The following is a 14,907-nucleotide window of genomic DNA, read 5'->3' as shown; positions in this document are numbered from 1 at the left end:
CCACTCACTTCCTACTGTGTAGCCCTGTTCGTAACAGGCCAAGGACTGGTAAGGGGATCTGGGGTGGAGAGGAGACCCTTGTTGTAGAGGACTGTGCTCTTAACCTCGGAAATCTGTTCTAGCCCAACTGCAGGTAGTTGGTATCTAAGGTCACTGCAATAGCTATGCCTTCTTCCTTACTATGTACTCTAAGCCTGTGACAGTCTCTGGAATTAAGTGTTGAGTAATAAATATTTATACAATTGAAATAATTCAAACATATTAGATTCTGAATTCTTAGCAAGATGAAGTACAAACAGCATACGCTTTTAAATCAGGAGACTGAAATTCAAGTCCTAATCCTAGCTCTACCATCTATTAGAAGCAAATAACTTCTCGAATGTCAATTTTCTCAACTGTAAAATGGGGATAATAGTACTTAGTACTTCCCCAACAAGATATTTGTGAGGATTAGATGACATTTAAACTGCCTAGCCTAGTGCTTAACATCAAGTGGATATTCAATATCAATAAACATGAGTTTTCCATTTCCCTTAGGAGGGCTAACAAGAACACTTGCTAATGAGAAATCACTAATTCCATCTTCACAGCCATATACTAAATCCCACCTGCTAATTATCTTCCTTTAGTAACAAGAAAGTGTTGGTAAGAATGCTAATGGATGAGTATTAATACAAAGTAATTAGAATTACTAGATAAACAAATGAACAGGCACACACCTAAATGATGGTCAGCCAACGGTATCATAAAAATAGAGTTAAGATAGCAAAGTGATGTTTAAATTGCTAAAAATAAATGTATGAACTGAGGATCAAATTTAATTGTTACAATAAATTGTCTTACAACCTAATTATTTGCAAGGCTCCACTCTATTTTCTCTCTATTGTCCTTAGATGAAGGACTGCTTATGGCTATCCCTTTTCTAATGTTCAAACAACTCAAAAATTTAAGCAATAGCAATATCACAGAAAAAGTACCTAAGCTCCTAAGGAAATACAAGTCCTTACATTTTTGTCCAAAATAATAATTCACATTCCTGATAAAATAGAACAAAATAAAAGGTATTAGAATGGAATGAAATAGAACATTTGCCACATGAAAAGTAAAAAGAAAAATTGGAAAGAAAAAATTTTGAAGGGACCAATAAGCTTTTATCCATACTTAAATTTTCAACGACAGAACATATAAGAGATACTGTATAAATAGCAAAAGTAAATAATATGAGTAACTTAACAATCATGTTAAATTGTATACAAAATCTATACTACATGTTCATAATTTTTTCTGTGTCTAATAGATTTTCTCCTATTCCTGAAACTTTTTATAATAAACACACGTAAGATTTTTAAATTGATACAATGCTATAATTTTAAAATTAATAATCTACCATACTACTAACAATAAAATATTTTGAAGCAAACAAAATTCTCGTATTTTCAGAATTGGTAGAAACTCCATCTTTATTAACCATTGCACAAAGCGTAACTTAACTCTTTTATGCAGAATTTAAAATTTTACCATTTCACTAAAATAAAAAGACAACTATTGAAAAAAAAAAACATCTATTCATTTGTCAGCTGGAACTCACTCTAATATATCCAAATAGATAGTTCTGAAAACATATTCAATCCACTTTAAAAGAATAAACTAAATACAATGAGAATAAAAAATATTTAGAAAGAAATCTATATTTCCAATATAGTACTTATGTGTTATATCAATATTTACATAATTATTACCTAAATTGACAGTTACAGCAAATAACAAAGTATTATAATCATCTGTGAAATGTAACTATCAATACCTTTACTAAATTTATTTTGCAGTACATATCAATATATATTTAAAGTTAAGGAATTATACAGTCACTTTTCTGCAACTGATTAAATATAATTACTCACCTAAGTACAGCTATTAAAGGTGCATATATTGAATCTCCATCATAAACATACATATGATCCCAGCTACATTCTGTAGCAAAATGATTGAATCTTAATCTTAACACTGCATTTGGACTGAAAATGAATATGAAATATTTTTAAAATAAAAATATACAAAGCACAGAGTGAATAAATACATAATATTTATTATATAAAAATACAAAGCACAGAGTGAAGAAACTTTAGATACACTATTTTATTAGAAATGTTTACAGATAATTTTGCTATAAATCCTTATATCATCAGGGTGAAAGATTGATAAGCCATCATATCTAATTTGTACAAATACAACGTAACTTTCAAAATCTATTAACAGGACATATGTATGTATCATTATTTTCTTAAAATGTAGTCAATAAAAAATGTTCAGCCAAGCGCGGTGGCTCTTGCCTGCAATCCCAGCACTTTGGGAGGCCGAGGCAGGTGGATCACGAGGTCAGATCAAGACCATCCTGGCCAACATGGTAAACCTGTCTCTACTGAAAATACAAAAATTAGCTGGGCATGGCAGCACACGCCAGAAGTCCCAGCTACTCGGGAGGCTGAGGCAGGAGAACTGTTTGAACTCAGGAGGCAGAGGCTGCAGTGAGCCGAGATCACAACACTGCACTCCAGCTTGGGTAACAGAGTGAGACTCTGTCTCAAAAAATAAGAAAAAATTCTATGTCTTGATTTAAGGTAGAGGTTACATAGAACTGTATACATCACTGAAACCTTGTGGAACTGTACACTTAAAATGGGTGCATTTTGTTGTATGCAAATGGTACTTAAATAAAGTTGATTTTTAAAAATCAACACTCAAGAAGCCACTATTCTTATTTTTACAGAACCCTTAAATGGAGGCACTAAAAAACTATTTAAATTTTAATCAAAATTCTCAATGTGATATAATGTTGACAAATAAAATTTAACTATAGGTGCACAGCAGAGAATGAACAGCGTTTAAGTTAGAAAAATTTAAATAAAAAATTTTCCAAATATACTCTTTAGAAATTATAAAACAGTTCAAAAATAATTCATATCTATTCTTTTATGCTCCACTCACAATACACTTAAATAGATAGATTCTGTTTCAAGCCCTAATTACTGAAAATACCTCTAAATGAATAATTAACTCTCTCTTCTACAAAATGTTCTTTTAAAAATACTCTTAGAACTAAAATGCGGCCGGGCGCGGTGGCTCAAGCCTGTAATCCCAGCACTTTGGAAGGCCGAGACGGGCGGATCAGAGGTCAGGAGATCGAGATCATCCTGGCTAACACGGTGAAACCCCGCCTCTACTAAAAAATACAAAAAACTAGCCGGGCGTAGTCCCAGCTAATGTAGTCCCAGCTACTCAGGAGGCTGAGGTAGGAGAATGGCGTAAACTCGGGAGGCGGAGCTTGTAGTGAGCTGAGATCCGGCCACTGCACTCCAGCCTGGGCGACAGAGCGAGACTCCGTCTCAAAAAAAAAAAAAAAAAAAAAACTAAAATGCTAAATGATATCAATAGCATAACTCAGCATGAAATATTTTTTAAATTTCTATGAAGTCTTCAAATTTCATAACAAGATGTTCAAAATAAACCCAAAAAATGCCTACTGAATTTAATACCACAGTAGTATAACTCAAAAACAAAATATATATAAAAATTAAACTATTGTCACAAGTGAAGAGGTAGTCTAATTTACATTAAATGTGATGTCTAGAAGTTGTAAATATTATCTAATAATAAACAAATAAACTAAATGACAAAGTAATTATACTTTAATGCTTTGACATTAATATGATCACCTTTATCATTTAAGAATAAAATACATTAATTTGACCCAGACTATATACTTACTAGCCTTCAATGAGCCATGTACATTTAGTTTTATATTTATAGTTAATTGGGCCATCTGTTAAATATCCAGAAGGTTCTGTTAACCTGGAAGAGAAAACAAAATAATGAAAATAATTACCTTAAACTAACTGTAAGACATATAGCAGGATAAGAAAATTTAAAAGTCATTAAGGCAAAGGAATGGGACATAACAATTTTCAAAAAGGAGGATTTATTTACAACTTTGGAAAATTTCAAAGTGCTGTATTTTTCTCTGCATCTCAAAAGATACTTATTTTGGATTTCTTTAAACCTTAATATATCATTAAACCTTAATATATCTTTAAACCTTAATATATCAATATATATCAATGTTGATGCAAAACAGAATAAGTTAAACTTCATCTGCACAAAAATTAGGTTGAGGCAGAAGAAAGAAGATCAAATACAAATCTACAGAATAGAGAAACAGTATACATATGTCCCATTTTGGGGAATTACCATGTAAGCTATATTTTTCCTCATGCACTGGTATTGCTAAACTAGGTGTCACCAAACTTTAAAAAGAGTTCTTCTATAAATATATTTTTTATTATCATTTTCTCCTGTCTACATTACATCTAGTCCAAGAACTCAATTTTTAAAACAGGACAAATAAAAAAAATTGTATCTTCTATTTTATGGATAAAAAGAAAAAGATATTTGGAAAAACTCTCTATTTTCAGAAATTAAAAATATTTAAAACAAAAATCTCAATTCTATTTCATTGTTTTTCTTACTTCTAGCCCAATTATTTTATCAAGAGACTATATTTTAAGTAATTAAAATGTCTTCCCATTTAACATTTATATACTATACTTATATATGCATATACACACACATCACAGCTAATCAGTTTTTACATATTCACATAAACATACATATACACACACACATATATATATCAGGACCATTATCAACTTTTAGATAAAATTAAATGTGCCTTATAGTATAGAGCCTTAAATACATTAGGGGGGAAAAACTTTAATTTACCTAAATCAGGGTTGACAGAAATGTCAGTGTTAATGTCATCTGCATGTCTTTCATAATCCCTGCAAATTACTTCAGTAATAAAGTAGCTAATTGATGCTTAGAAAATCTTTGAAGAGCAACAAACAAATTCCTATATTCTCAAATAAACGTAATAATAACGAGCATTTTCTACATGTCAGGTACCACTATAAACACACAATGTGTTGTCCCATTTAAGAATCTCAAAAACCCTATAAGATAGTAAGTAATTAGTAACTCCATGTTATAGATGAGAAGTCTGAAGCACATTTTAAGTAACAAGTTAAATAACTTGCCCTGATTTTTCACTTCCAATAATATTAATACCAAGTACAGTAATTCAGAAAAACTCTCCACTGAAAGTTAAAGGACAATTTTTAAATCTTACAAGTAAAAAAATGATAAAATGTACGAAGCCAAGATCCAGAAGTTGCAAATTCTTTAAGAGGAGGCAGGCATTCAGAGATGCTTTTGTTCTGAGAGATCTGCTTATTTAGAAGACACTGCCAAAAGATTGAGAGTGCACTTGGTAGCCTCAAGGAGAGAGGAGGACAAAAGTTGGAAGCAACAACCCACAAAACATAGGGGCTCAAAGAAACAACAGGGCACTTTGACTTGGGACATAATGACTTGCTATTAAAAAATGGTATACCAGAAGTTAACCAGCCTTTACCTCAACTATAGGTTAGCTATGAGTCAACTGAGCAACAGAAAACTCCCAAGTCTTAAAATCGGCTTATGGTGCTGCTAGAACTGCCAATATGCCAAGTATCCTAACAGAAGATACATGATACTCTCTAAAGAAAGATAACATTATCCTGGGCCTCAAATTATTTCTATCAGTAATTTTGAAATAAAATGTCTAGCATAATAAAAGACAATTCAGCATATGAAACTACGACAAGAAAACACTGGGGAAACTCTCCAGGATATTGGACTGGGCAAAGATTTCTTGAGGAATAACCCACAAGCACAGACAACCAAAGCAAAAATGGACAAATGGGATCACATCAAGTTAAAAAGCTTCTGCACAGCAAAGGAAACAGCAACATGAAGAGACAACCCACAGAATGGAAGAAAATATTTACAAACTACCCATCTGACAAAGGATTAATAACCAGAATATATAGGATGCTCAAAACAACTCAACAGGAAAAAAAAAACAACAATCCAATTTTAAAAATGGGCTAAAGGTTTGAATAGACATTTCTCAAAAGAAGACATACAAATTTCAAACACATGTATGAAAAGGTGCTCAACATCACTGATCATCACAGAAATGAAAAGCAACACTACAATTGAGATACCATCTGACCCCAGTTAAAACGGCTTATATCCAAAAGATGGGTAATAAGAAATGCAGTTGAGGATATGGAGAAAAGGGAACCCTCTTACACTGTTGGTGGGAATGTAAATCAGTACAACCACTATGGAGAACACTTTGGAGGTTCCTCATAAAAGTTAAAATTTAACTAACATACAATTCAGCAATCCACTTTTGGGTATATACTTGAAAGAAAGGAAATCGATATACTGAAATATCTGCACTCCCATGTTTGTTGTAGCTCTGTTCACAATAGCCAAGATTTGGAAGCAACCCATGGGTCCATCAACAGATGAACAGATAAAGAAATGTGGTACATATACACAATCAATTACTATTCAGTCATAAAAATAGTGTGATTCAGTCATTTGCAACAAAATGGATGGAACTGGATGTCATTATGTTTCATGAAATAAGCCAGGCACAGAAAGAAAAACATTGTATGTTCTCACTGATTTGTGGGATCTAAAAGCAAAACAATTGAATCCATGGAGATACAGAGTAGGAAGATGGTTATCACAGGCTGGGAAGGGTAGTGGTAAAGTGAGGAGGAGGTAGGGATGGTTAAGAGGTACAAAAAAAATAGAATGAATGAATGAATAAGAGTAGTATTTGAAAGCTCAACAGGGTGACTATAGTCAATAATAATTTAATTGTACATTTTAAAATAACTGATAGTATAATTGGATTATTTGTAACACAAAGGTTAAATGCTTGAGATAAATACCCTACCTTCCATGATGTGATCATTATGTGTTGCATGACTGTATCAAAATATCCCACATACCCCATAAACATATACACCTACTCTGTACCCACAAAAATTAAAAATACATATCCCCACTCCTCCAAAGAAACATATATTGTAGGAGTTACCACAGTAATCCTTATCTCCTCTTATAAGAAGTGATGTGAAGGAACTGTTATGCCTCCCCACCTAAGCTAAACAATAGGAGTACCTGAAAACTACACTCCCTGTCCCATCCTATTCAACTTCAGTAGTACAATTTCCCAAACTTAAAAGGAAACTACTCAGCACAATCCCCGAATTCCTCATCCTTAGCACTAAAGATCCTACCAAGAGCCCACCTTTTCCTCCACTTACTACAAAAAGGTTTCCTCTTTGCCAATTCCAGTCCACTGGAAGCATGGGAGGATGTCACCAATCAAGGTAAAAGAAATGGAAAATTCCTTCTCACCACCAAGACATGTGTAAAGGGGAAAAATCTCCTGCTACTTCTGTAATAAATAACAATTCTCCTTCTGCAGTTTCATGATCTCTTCTTAAACTTCGCCTGCATGCCACTTGGGCAAAGCATTCCCATTACATAAGTTGGACCTCTTCACAATCTAGAACTGTCCTTCTAAAATTCATAAGTCTTGCACTCCAGGACCATACTCTAACAATAAACACCTAGTTTTCTATTTCCTTTTTTTACTTCTTACTCCTAATACCCTTACATTCCAATTGTGTGGCGCTCTCCAGAAATTAGGTAGCACATAGTTCAACTCCCTACAAAAAGTAAAATAGGCTCTTACATAACTACTATTTCTAATATTATTTCTAAAATGCATTCTAAGTTTCAAACAACTGTTTTAAAACTTTCTATCATTCCTCTTGAACTGAGAACCATATTGACTTATTCATCTAGATCAGTACTACATACACTACTAGCCTACTGTCTGTTTGTGTAAATGAAGTTTTATTGGAACACAACTACACTAGTTTGTTTAAATATTATCTAAGATTGCTAACACACTACAAGGACAGAGTTTAGTACTGGCAACAGAGACCATCTGGCCAACAAAGCCTAAAATATCTCCTATCTGGCCCTTTACAGAAAAAGTTTGCCAATCACTTGTCTAGATGCCTGCCACATATCCATATGCCTTGTCAATATCTCTTTCTAGCTGAAAGTGCCTAATGCAGAGTCCTTAATTAAAAGCATGCTGGGCTGTTTATAATACAAGGTTTGCCATTAATAAATGCAGGAAAACCAGCACAAATATTAGACAGTACTAAAATTAAATCTAGTGGGATGTTGTTGTGTATCCTGACTATGGATATATAATTTAACACATTATAAAAATAAGAAAGTGTGACAGTTTTAATATTACAAAATCTCTGAAACAATAAATCCTGTTTATCACAGAATATAGGTTTAGTCCTGGCATAACCAGCCTAGAAGGAATAGTCAAATCCACTCAGGGATAGTCTTTATGCAGGGCGGCTTTTGTAAGCCTTTTTCACACAAAAATCTTTTTTAAAACAGGCTTTCTAGTTAAAATACTATTTATCAGCTTATTCCTTTTTATTTTTTATTTCATCTTTATTGACAAATAATAATTGTATATATTCATGGGGTAAAATGTGATGCTTCAATACATGTATATATTGCAGATTGAGCAGATCAGGCTAATTAACGTATCCATCACCTCACACACATATTTTTTGCAGCAAAAATATTTAAAATCCACTCTATTAGCAATGTAGTATGTGAAATATACAATGCATAATCAGTAACATTAGTCATTTCATTGTACAATAAAACAACAGAATAATAGAACACTTATTCTTCCTAATTGAAACTTTGCACCCTTTGACCAATATTTTTCCTTTCCCTGCCCAACCGACCACCACCCGCAGCTTCTGGTAACCACCATTCTACTCTCTACTTCGATTGATTCAAATTTTTGGATTTCACATTTAAGTGAGATCAGGTAATAATTGTCTTTCTAAGTCTAGCTTATTTTGCATAGCCTAATGGCCTCTAGTTTTATTTATGTTGTCACAAATGACAGGATTTTGTCCCTTTATAGGCTGAATACTATTTCATTATGTATATATACCTCTTTTTTTAATCCATTGATCCCTTGGTGGGCACTTAGGTTGTTTCCCAATATTGGCTATTATGAATAATGCTGCAATGAACATGTGAACACAAACATCTCTCCAACATACTGATTTCAATTCCTTTGGATATATACCCAGACTGCTGGATCATATGGTAATTCTATTTTCAGTTTTTTGACGAACCTCCATACTGTTTTTCAAAATGGTTGTACTAATTTACTTCCTGCCAACAGTGTACAAAAGTTCCCTTTTTGCCATATCCTCACCAACACTTGTTATCTTTCATCTTTTTTATAAGAGCCATTTTAAGAAGTATGAGATGACATCCCATTGTGGTTTTGATCTGCATTTCCCTGATGATCGATAATGTTGAGCATTTTTTCATATATGTGTTGGCCTTTTGTATGTTTTCTTTTGAAAAATATCTATTCAGATTCTTTGCCCATGTTTAAATACGATAATTTGTTTTCTTGCTATTGATTTGAGTTCCTTTTATGTCTTGGGTATGAGTCCCTTATCTGATGTATGATTTGCAAATATTTTCTCTCAGTGTGTGGGTTGTCTCTTCACTCTGTTATTTCCTTTGGTGTATAGAAGCTTTTTGATTCAATACCATTTGTCTATTTTTGCTTTTGCTGCCTGTGCTTTTCGAATCATGCAAGAAGTCATTGCTCAGACCCAAGTCATAGCTTTTCTCCTATACTTCCTTCTAGTAGTTTTAGTTTCAGATCTTCCATTTATATCTTTAATCCATTTTGAGTTGATTCTTGTATAAGGGATAAGGGTTCAATTTCATTCTTGTACATTTGGAAACCTAGTTTTTTAGAATCATTTATTGACAAGACTGTCCTTTCCCCAATGTGTATTCCTCGAGCCTCTGCTGAAAATCAGTGGACTGTAGATGTATGAATTTATTTCTGGGCTCTCTATCCTGTTCCATTGGACAATTTGTTTTTATGTAGGTATCATGCCGTTTTAATAACTATGAGATGACTTTAAAAGTTCATGAAAAAATAAACGGATAAAAATAAAAAATATAAACTTTATTTCTCAACATAAGTTCCATCAAAGTCAAGAAGCTTTTGTAAGCAATGATATCAGTCATTTAGTCCATCCCTAAAGAGCTGAAGGTCCTGTGAATTTAACCATGTCAATGCAGTCTTGTTTACATTATTAACTGAAGAAAAACAGGTGCCCTGAGAAAACATTTTAAGATTAGTGTATTAGCGTCCATTTTCATACTGCTGATAAAGACATACCCGAGACTGGGCAATTTACAAAAGAAAGAGGTTTAATGGACTTACAGTTACACATGGCTGGGGAGGACTCACAATCATGGTGGAAGGCAAGAATGAGCAGGTCATGTCTTACATGGATGGCAGCAGGCAGAGAGAGCTTGTGCAGGGGAACTCCTCTTTATAAAACCATCAGATCTCATGAGACTTATTCACTATCATGAGAACCACATGGCCCCATGATTCAATTACCTCCCACCAGATCCCTCCCATAACATGCGAGAATTCAAGATGAGATTTGAGTAGGGACACAGCCAAACCACAATCATGGGGCCAAGTCTACTTTTGCTTTGACTGAACCCCTTCTACCTCCTGATAGCCATTGCTTTGATTGTGCTTTGTCTTCAGAATTGTAGTGGTAAAGTCATGTTTCACCTATTACAATTCTTCAAAGAAATACTTCAGGATCTTGATCCCACTTGTTTATAATTTCCACTAAAACCTCTGCTCTTATCTGTAACTAATCTGGTCCGAGTGGTTTTGGCACCAATAGAGTGGAAAGTTTGGTCAACTTTAATTTGCATTCAGAATTAAGTTGAATTAATTGAGATGTCTATGGTGTTGGCTATTGTTTCTGCTGTCAAACATCAGTCCTCTTCAATTAAAGAATGAACAAGATGATTTTTTCCTCACAAACTGATGTGAATAGTCTGCTGCTGCAGGCTTCATCTTCAACATCGTATCATCCCTTCTTAAAATGAGTTACCCATTTGTAAACTGCTGATTTCTTTCGGGCACTGTCCTCATAAACTTTTCACAAAGCATCAATAATTTCACCTTCTTCCACCCAAGCTTCACCAAATAATTTGATGTTTGCTCTCGCTTCAACTTTAGCAGAATTTATGTTGCTCTGACAGGGGCTCTTTTCAAACCAATGTCTTATCCTCCTTAGTGTCTCAAACTTGATCCCATTGTTACAACAATTTGGTATGAGTTTATTTTGGTGCAAAAAAAAATTTGAAATCCATGCAGATTTTTCATAATACACATTTTCCATTAACTTTTTAAAGACAAATCAGGTAGTGTAATGCCTCTAGCTTTGTTCTTTTTGCTCAACATTGCTTTAGCTATTTGGGGTCTTTTGTGGTTTCAAACAAATTATAGGATTTTTTTTATATTTCTATTTTGATAGGATTGCATAGAATCTGTGTATCACTTTGGGTAATGTGGACATTTTAACAATATTCTTTCACTTCATGAATACACAAAGTATCTATTTGTGTCATCTTCAATTTCTTTCATTAATGTTTTCTAGTTTTCTACATATAGATCTTTTACCTCTTTGGTTAAACTTATCGTAAGGTTTTGTTTGTTTGTTTGTTTTGATGCTACTGTAAATGGGACTGTTTTTCCTAACTTCTTTTTTTTTTTTTTTTTTTTTTTTGAGACGGAGTCTCACGCTGTTGCCCAGGACTATTCTAGGCACAGGAAATGCATTCTGACTACTATATTCCACTACTGCTGTCCTACCCGCAATACAGACCAGCAGTTGCCTAACTTGGCCCATAAATGAGTGGGTAATTTAATTTTGAGGTGAAGTATTAGCCCATTACGGCCACACAAGAAAATCATGTTCTCCAATTCAGTATTGATATAGCTGACATTTTAACCATTATCTATCTGACTTTGAGGTCTAATTCTCAACCGCTATGGTTTGAATACATGACTCCTCCAAACCTTACACTGAAATTTGATCCCCAATGTCAGAGGTGAGGCCTACCCAGAAGTGTTTGAATCATGCAGGCAGATCCTTCATGAATGGCTTGGTGCCATCCTCACAGTAAAGAGTGAGCTCTCGCTCTATTAGTTCCTGAGAGAGTTGGTTATTAAAAAGAGCCTGGCCCCTCCCACCCCTTGCTTCCTCTCCTGCCATATGATCTCTGCAGACACCAGTTCCCATTTGCTTTCTGCCACGAGTAGACGCAGCCTGAGCCCCGCAATACAAGCAGATGCCGGTGCCATACTTCTTGTACATGCTGAGGAATCATGAGCCAAACGAATCTTTTTACTTTACACATTATCCAGTATCCAGCCTCAAGTATTCCTTCATAGTAATACAAATGGACTAAAACATCAGCTAATTCTGAGCTCTATAATTCTAACTAGGACATTTCCAAATAAGATTCCAGCTCATTAATACATTTTTCCTCAACATTCCCTTAAGCTACTGAGATAACTATACAACTCGAACATTTTTTAATCATGGAGTACTTCTCTTGCACATGGTAATCATTATTTTCAAATTAATCTACTATCTAATGACAAGATCAATCTCTTCCCCTTTTGGCTAAACTGCATCACATCTACTGATCATTTCATAACTTTATGCTATCTGTAAAACATTTCTCCTTTTCCCTTTTTGGCTCAAATGGTAGACTGGAAGTATACTGTGCATCAGATAGGGTCAAATAAATCACTATCTAAAATGCCAGAGCATCTTCCTTTCATGGATCCAGACAGCAATTAGTAACCTTATACCAAACATTTTGAGCATTAATTCTAATCATTCATGGCAGACCAAAGAAATCAAAGACAGGTACACAAGGTGTTATAAAAAGCTTAAATTAATAAATCACAATCACCTTGTATTATTACTGTAAAAGATAATAAAACTCAATTGACCATCACGTTTAAATAATTAATTTTCTGGTAACTTAATATCATTGACTGAAATTCAGCCAGAATAACTTTTCTCAATGATTTGTTGCTAAATATGCCCCTAAATTTGTTTTTACTGCTGGTAACAAATTACCATAAACATAGAAATTTAAAAGAACATCCATTTATTATCTCACAGTTCTATAGGACAGAAGTCCCTACAGACTCAGATGGGTGTTAGCTGAGCTAGGCTGTTATCCAGAGGCTCCAGAAAAGCATCCACTTCCAGGCTTATTCACGGCTGGTAGAATTCAGTTCCTTCCAGTTGTATGAATGAGGTCCCAACTTTCTTGCCAGTTGCTGACCAGGGCTTGCTCTCAGCACCAAGTGGCCACTTTCTCTAGTACTTTCAGGCATGGCTCCCTCCATCTTCAAACCAGCATTAGCATGTCAAATCCAGTTTACGCTTTGAGTCTTTAGCTTCCTCTTCTGCTAGCACCCAGGGGAAACGCTCTGCTTTTAAAGGGCTCATGTGATTAGAGTAAGAAAACCCAGATAATCTCCCTTTTGACAAATGACATAACATAATCATAACAGTAATACCAGGGATAAAAGTCAAAAGGGCCATCTTAAAGTTTTGCCTACCTCAATTTATTTCCACATTTTTGGAAATTATAATATGCTTTGATAACTCAGGATGGTAAAATACTGATATAATAATGATGTTATAATAAAACATCATTATAAAAATTCATTTTTATACATCTAAAGTATAGATTAGTTTGATTTCATACTGACTATATAAGATACCCTGGAAATTATTTTTTAACAAGTCACAGATACCAATTTGTTTATATAATTTGGCTCTTCAGCCTAAAATTAGGTAATGGTGATGGCTGTATCACTCTCTGAATATGCTAAACATAAGTGAACTGTACATCTTTAAAAGGTGAATATGGTGAGGTGTAAATTGTAACTCAGTAAAGCTCTAATTGTTTTTTGAAAAGTGAGCTAGGTCATGTGTGCTGAACCAAAACAAGTTGATTGCCTCCTAAAACAGCATATTTAATTATGAACCAGAGTCTCTGCTATGGTTTGAATGTGCCCGCCCCCCAAAAAAAGTGTTGAAAACTTAATCCCCAGTGCAACAGTGTGGGGATGTGGGGATAAATGAGAGGTGATTACGCCATAAGGGCATAGCCCTCATGAATGGATTAATGCCTTTTGTTATTGCAGGAATTAATTCCTTATAAAAGGGTAAGTTCACCCCCTCTTGCCCTCCTCTCTTTCTCTCTTCACCCTCTCTTTGCTCTTCTGTCATGAAATGATGCAACAAGAAAGCTCTTGCCAAATTCTGGCCCCTCAATCTTGGACTTCCCAAGAGAATCATAAGCCAATAAATTTTTATTCATTATAAATCACTAGGTCTCAAGTATTCTGTTATAGCAGCACAAAACTGAGTAAGACAAAAAACTGGTATTGAAGCATAGAACGTCACTTTATCAAATATCTGAAAATAGGGAAGCCACTTTGAAACTCAGTAATAAGTAGAGGCTGGGAGACTTTGGAGAAAAAGGCTAGAAAAAGCTTGTATTGCCATGAAAAGAACATTAAGGATGATTCTGATGAGGGCTCAGAAGAGAACTTCAGGGAAAGTCTAAAACTTCGTAGAGATTACATTAGTGCTTGTGATCAGAATATTGGTAGAAATGCGGAGAGTAAAGGCAATTCTGAGGCGACCTCAGACAGAAATGAGGAAAGCGATATTGCAAACTGGAGTAACAGCCATCCTTGATATGAAGCAGCAAATAACTTAGCTGAATTGTGCCCATATCTGAGTGCTTCATGGAAGGCAGAATTTAAGAGCAATAAGCTAGTATAATGGGAGTTAGAAAGGAATTACTTAGATAACAAGGGCATGGGAGTCCTTGGTAAGGCTTTCCTTTTCAATGAAAAGCAGCCCCCAAATCATTTTCTAACAAGGAGCAGCCTGCAAGCTGGGAACTTGCATGCGTGAATGCTGACAGGAACCAAGGACTAGA

At 34.5% G+C, this 14,907-nt stretch overlaps 1 protein-coding gene across 4 annotated transcripts in view; it reads right to left on the bottom strand.

Moving 5' to 3' along the window:
• ATRNL1 (attractin like 1) overlaps nt 1-14,907 on the bottom strand; it is an 831,070-nt gene that overhangs the window by 800,776 nt on the left and 15,387 nt on the right. For all 4 annotated transcript variants that reach the window (XM_002808513.4, XM_015148255.3, XM_015148256.3 and 1 more), the window contains exons 2-3: nt 3,766-3,849; nt 1,902-2,015 (exon numbers count right to left, since the gene is read on the bottom strand). In XM_002808513.4, coding sequence (XP_002808559.3) covers nt 1,902-2,015; nt 3,766-3,849 — 198 coding nt within the window. The remainder of the gene's footprint in view (nt 1-1,901; nt 2,016-3,765; nt 3,850-14,907) is intronic.

This window comes from Macaca mulatta, chromosome 9 (genome assembly GCF_049350105.2).
Source record: "Macaca mulatta isolate MMU2019108-1 chromosome 9, T2T-MMU8v2.0, whole genome shotgun sequence".
NCBI lineage: Eukaryota > Metazoa > Chordata > Mammalia > Primates > Cercopithecidae > Macaca > Macaca mulatta.
The sequence above is the reverse complement of the archived record's forward strand: the minus strand, read 5'-3'. Positions and strand labels throughout refer to the sequence as shown.